We start from the raw sequence: 6,000 nt of genomic DNA, 5'->3' as shown, positions 1-6,000 counted from the left end.
ATGTTTGGTATAATTCTAGCTTTTTATTGAATACTGATGTCATTTATCAGGAAAGTATGACAGGTAAAACAGAGGGTTGAAATACATTATAAACCTATCTATTCACCTCTAACAATATAAAATAATATAAAGTTGTATGTAAATATATTTTTAGACAATATTAATGTCATTAAACAGCATAAACAACCGAATAACGCACGAATTACAACCATTAATTATACGTAGCAGAAAGCGCTCTCCTTAGTAATCGCTTAGTTGGAATCGCTAAAATGTAGCATCATCTCACGCCACCGATGACGTCACATATGTACACTGGTCTACAGCTGATTCGGCAAAAGAGTTTGGAGTGTTCCCCAGGACAGGGTGGAATTACGTGGCGTTCTGTGTTTTAAATGAAACGAGGGGACTGCATAAAGTACGTAAGAGAAGTCATTTAGAAAGTGTTGACGAGGTGGAGTTGAAAAAGTGGAAGGGATCGCAGATGAAACATGGGGAAAAGCAAGAACCGTAAGGGCCGCAGTAAGGCTGGTGGTGGTCAGGGAAAGTCTAACAACAACACCGCTCCCGCTAAGCCAGACTCGGTGGTGGGGGTAGGCATTGGTTCACTCGGCTTGGTTTAATGGTAGTAGGTGCTCCTCTCTAACCCCTCTTTGCATGATCATGTGTCACATGGAATACCCCTTCGTGTGGTGGTGGTGGTGGAGGTGTCCTTTGTCGTGGTTGGGCCTCCGGCGGCAATTGTCCTTCCGAACCAGGGGCTGCGGGCCAGTAGCTTAGCTTGGGTTAGGTTAGGGTCGAAGTCTCCTTATATTTCATGTAAAACATAAACTAGAATATTTATAATGTAGAGAAAAGCCTTTAGACAATTTTGTAGATAGGCTATTACTCTATCCTGTGGTAAATTTTAGGTCTGGGCTACAGGCTAGAGTAGCGATAAGTTTTTGCAAAGTTTAATCCGCTGATTACGTTTTATTTGTTGTAAGCCAGGCTTAAAAATTTTGATCGTCTCTACCTAACCTTTCCTCGCTGGAATGCCGTGTGTGGTAGGCTATCCTGTATTTTGCTTTGTCTCTAGGCCTGGGTTTCAAAATCAATTTTTATTTCTATATTTATTATGTAAATTCATGAAACTACAGCTATTTCAATGGAAGAGTTGTGTTTAAATTTAAGATTCTTGTTGCATCATAGAATTATTTTCTCTGTCAGTAATGAACATTAACTTTGAAGACAAAGAAATTCTGAAACAAAGGCTGTTGTTAATCTATGATAACATAAACTTAATTTTATATCAGGAAAATCAGTGATGGAAGCTTTAATTTACATAGCTTAGGCTGATCGTCATAAAGTTCAGCTCAGTTATTGTATATTTCTTTGTTTTATATTTTAGTGTCCGTGACGAGTTGATATGATCAGGAAAAATGTGCCGAAACAACTTAGCTCAGGATAGATTGTTACCGGTAGGTTAGTCTAATGCAGATTAATTCAACAAAATTAAACATCCCTGCATGACCAATGAACAGTTTGGCCTAAAATGCAGATAAACATGATAAAGCTAATTTTTGCATACTGCTGATAGTTCTAGCAGGTGAAAAACGGTAGAGCAAGTGTTATTGATAAATGAAACTGAGTAAACCATAAAAATATGCTTAAGCTAGTGCAGTGTAATGAAATCAGCTTTTCTTTAACCCAAATTAAAAGTGTCTCACAAATATTTTGTGTTGTACCACATTAATTGTAATATATTTATTCTAGGCTTTGCAAAGTCATTATCGCCAGTCTCAGGGCTCCGTGACCTACCTAGACCTAGGTTGAGAGTTATATTTTCCTTTAATCCATTTTTGGTATCGATTGTATCCAGAACAAAATTAGATGCATTTCGAATAGGCTTTCCTTTTACAACACACTATTGTTACACATTTATTTTGCAGTCTCAGTCAATGTTACTTTACTCTTGTCATTGAAAAGTTGACAAGGAAAATACTATTCGAGATACTAGACATGTATGATAGTTGAATCTTAAATAAGACGGTTTCCTTTTATTGCGCTAGAGGAGTTAACACACTTAACCCCCTTACTTAAGGTCAGTATTTCCCCAAATTTGATCAGTCATGTACCTTTTCTACTGCTACAAATTTGATCAGTCGTGTACTCATATACTCAAGAAATAGATTTCATATGATAGAAAGTCGATTTCACTTTACCTCAAAATTGAGTTTCTGAACTGGCGTAAACAAACCATTTTCAGTGGTTATATGACCAAGTTCTAAAATTGTCTTCATTTAATTTACTAAGGATTTGTTCGATTTACACAATTTTAGGCTATATTTCACTGTACGTATACAGTACAATACTACATCTTATGGATAGCTAGGTTCGTTTACTATATGTCATGGTGGCACAACATGACTGATTAGTCTCATGCAGTATTGGATAATACTTTTTCGGAACTAAACTGCTATATGCATATACATTAATACTATGGTATTAGGGAAAATCAAGAGTACTATATATTAAAAGATATGTGATTATGAAAAGGGATGAATGTCCTATCGAAGATTCTCCTCTATGATTTTATCAATTTGAATTAATCTTATAAAAGTCATGTGAAATTCTTCTATCACTTATCTCTATTAAACTTTTCCATAATATTTTGTCTTTGAGAATTAACTATATAATGCTATTTGCAGTTTCTGTGTTGTATGTATACAACTTATTTGATTTAACTGCAGCATTTGGTTGTTTAAAGTTTTGCTGGTAACACAAAGTGTATTTGTGATGTGGTTGTAATGGGAGAGTGAGTGAGCCAATGAAAGAAAGGAAATGTTAGTTACTTCATTTCAGACATCATTCAATTTGTTTTGGTTTAGGTAATTGTTTTTCGGAGTTATGAGGACAATTCGACAAGGATATTGTTAGGATTTGAACTTGTACCATACTTTTTTTTTATTTCCTACCAAACAATTTTGATTTATCATTGAAAATATTTTTAATTTTCTCATTTGAATTGCAAATTATTTTAATCAACTTAATAGATAGTCTTTGATTAACTAATTTAATAGTCTCAAGGAGATGCCCTTGTTTGTTAGTGTTGATTTGATATGATTATTACGATTTTAGATTGTAATTTTGAATAGGGCGTTATGCATAGGATCTGTTTCCACCTTGTAAATAAGAGTACAGATATTTTAGGTGGGTAATTGCTTAGTCCATTAATTTGTGTAAGAAGTTATTTCACATTAATGATAAAGGAGGATTTATTAGTGAGATGATTGCCATTTTGTTGAAACCGCCATTCTTTATTAAATGGAAGATGATTTGTACTGTATAGATTAAACTGTCTACCATACATATGTGGTAGTTCTTATTCTTTTTCTGGTCTTTAGTTTATTACAGATGTTGGGTACTAGGCAGGGTTCATCTCAAGTGATATACTGTATATATATTTATATATATAAATATCGCATACATACCTACATACAGTATACTGTATACCTCACTTTTTGCAAAGGCTGGCAGTTGGACATTTGTTTCTGTTCAAAATACACCTCTAACTTTGTATTTTTTTGTATGACAAGATTAATACGACAGTATATATGATTTAAAAATTTTAGCTTTTGGATAAACGCAAAATTTCATGTCATCCCTCCATCCGAAGTATTCTAATTGCTCCATCTCATGTATGATAATCTGCAAATTATGTACAGCCATGATTTTGTAATTCTTTTCAATGAATGGCCTAAACTGTAACTAGTTCATAGAGCTTTGATTTTGTACAGAATTCCAGTACAGTACTTCTATTCCTTCTGTTTTGAACTTCTTCGTTATAAACTAGTACTGTAGTTATAGTTCATTTCCTTTTGCCCCCCCCCCCCCTTTCATATTGGCAAGTTGACTCTTCCTATCTCATATAAATTTCAATAACCATAGTTTGTTTTGAGATTTAGAAGTAGCCAGTGTGAAATTTTGTATCCCTTGATAAATACATTTCCCTGAGTTGATTACCCAATACCTATATGCACTTGAGCATGGGTGTCATTTTCTCCCTCTTTTTCACTAGCTCATTCCCTCCCTTGTTTAGCACTCTGGCTGTTTTCAATAATCTTCATGTGTTAGTCTGTAAATTTTATCATACTGAAGTTTTTGGATGCCCTTGTTCTACTGTGATTTCTTTTAATACTGCAATCATGTATATAACTCTCTAAAAAGAATTTGATTGTTCTTACAAGCCCAGTTTTCCCAATGAAACTAGAGATTTATTAGACATTTTTTCACTTACGAACTGTGGCAAAGTGTGCTATTTAAGTAGCGTAATTGTTTAATATTGGTATTAGTTTTGCTTAAAGTAAATATTTTGGACGGAATTTTGAAATGAACAGATTATCAGGATTTTTTTTAACTAAATTTTTGATCAAACAGATTATTATGATTTAGGGTGGGAGGACCATCTGTCCTTTTTTTTTTTTCATTTTAATTTTTGAATTCCCTTAAAATAAAAGAATTAAATTAGTACCTCGTTTTATGAGTTTGATTTTCTTTTTGAGAGCGAGCTCGCAACCTAAAATACTCGTACAGATCCTGAAATAATTTTTCCCATGAGAAATAAAGGAAATTCGCTCGATGCATTCCACGTATCCATAAATACACATACTCATTTTTAAAGGTTTTGTATCTGTAATTACAATAATTATTATAACCCCTTGCATCAGATATAGATACAAAATGATTCACAAAAAAATAGAAAGACTGACATTAACTACTAGACAGTATCTCTTTCCTTTGAGGAGAGTCGTGGCTGCTGTGTGGGAGACAAGTGAGGAGACGGTTACACCTTATGGGGATAATCTCCCTACATGAAAACTTGGTAAAATATCAATCGTTTTCTCACTCAAACGATGTTCAGTATCACTAAATGAATCGTCTAATACAGTATATACATTCTGAACAAAGTGTCTTATTTTGCACTATAACTTTCACAGGTAATCTATCTAGAGATGACTGCTTAAAAGGTCAAGGAATTAGACATTGCAATGTTGTAAAATCCCGCAAAAACTCGTGAACAATATGTGAGTGGCGATGGGCACTTTGTGACTGATATATGCGTGTAGTATGCCAATCTCTCTGACATTTTTCCACTAAAATACTCATGCGGGACAAAATATTTTGCTCGCAGACTGATACAATCCTTGTACCACTATTCAAATTTGTATGCTCGTATTCAAAGTTACTCATGACCCGAGGTACTATTGTACACATGTTTATAAATGTAGTTGCTTTTTAATGCTTTCAGTTTTTATTGAAAATAAAGGTAAAGCAAACGTTGCCTTGTAAAGCAAGATGTACCTAACAAATGGCATAAAGAATATTAATTTTGAGGGGATTGATTTGCTGATTTCATGTTATTTTGTAGATAGAAGGTTTTAGATATTTGGAATTCCTGGCACACCACGCTCTGAGGGAGTGCATCCTATCGCACTCTAACTGATCGGTGAGTAACCCAACGGATAAGTGTTGGGAGAGATGGCGACATTACACAGGAATTCTCCTTTCAGTAATGTTGTGACAGGGTGCTCTTCCGTAGAGTGAGGTGTGTCATTAACTCCAGTGTTCAACTGTACAGTACATGTACTGTAATAGCATGAAGCTATATGTGCATTTATGAGCAGATTTCAGCAATATTTTAACATTTCACTGCTGTGTGTGGTCAATAGTTTCCCTAAACTTTGATTGTCCATAAGAATGTTAGGTTATGTCAAGTGCTATATGTTCTTATCAAATATAGATGTCTCAGGTTAGTTTATACATACAGCTACTGGCCACCAGTCGTTGGTTTCGTCGTATTACTAGTTCCATCGTCTTGCTTACACGGGATGTAAATCGTGTGCATGGATTAGCTCTCCTTGTCTAAGTAAATAGTGCACTTTTAGATGTATTTTTTATAATTTTTCTCTGTTTCACAGGATTTTTACTCTCCTTATTCATTCCATAATCTCCTTTTGCACA

The 6,000-nt window shown here is 34.4% G+C and overlaps 1 protein-coding gene across 6 annotated transcripts in view; it reads left to right on the top strand.

Moving 5' to 3' along the window:
* The first annotated feature begins 262 nt into the window (after window positions 1–262).
* The window catches only part of Tango5 (Transport and Golgi organization 5), a 58,330-nt gene continuing 52,592 nt past the window's right edge, over window positions 263–6,000 (top strand). The window contains exon 1 of one of the 6 annotated variants that reach the window (XM_068385759.1): window positions 263–415. Coding sequence is in view for 3 of the 6 variants with exons in the window: in XM_068385753.1 (XP_068241854.1) it covers window positions 489–590 (102 nt within the window). In the remaining 3 variants the exon portion in view is untranslated. Of the gene's footprint in view, window positions 626–5,813; window positions 5,906–6,000 lie in introns of those variants that run through there. The other 5 variants (XM_068385758.1, XM_068385753.1, XM_068385756.1 and 2 more) reach the window with 5 other exon arrangements.

This window comes from Palaemon carinicauda, chromosome 13 (genome assembly GCF_036898095.1).
Source record: "Palaemon carinicauda isolate YSFRI2023 chromosome 13, ASM3689809v2, whole genome shotgun sequence".
In the NCBI taxonomy this organism is placed as follows: domain Eukaryota; kingdom Metazoa; phylum Arthropoda; class Malacostraca; order Decapoda; family Palaemonidae; genus Palaemon; species Palaemon carinicauda.
The sequence above is the reverse complement of the archived record's forward strand: the minus strand, read 5'-3'. Positions and strand labels throughout refer to the sequence as shown.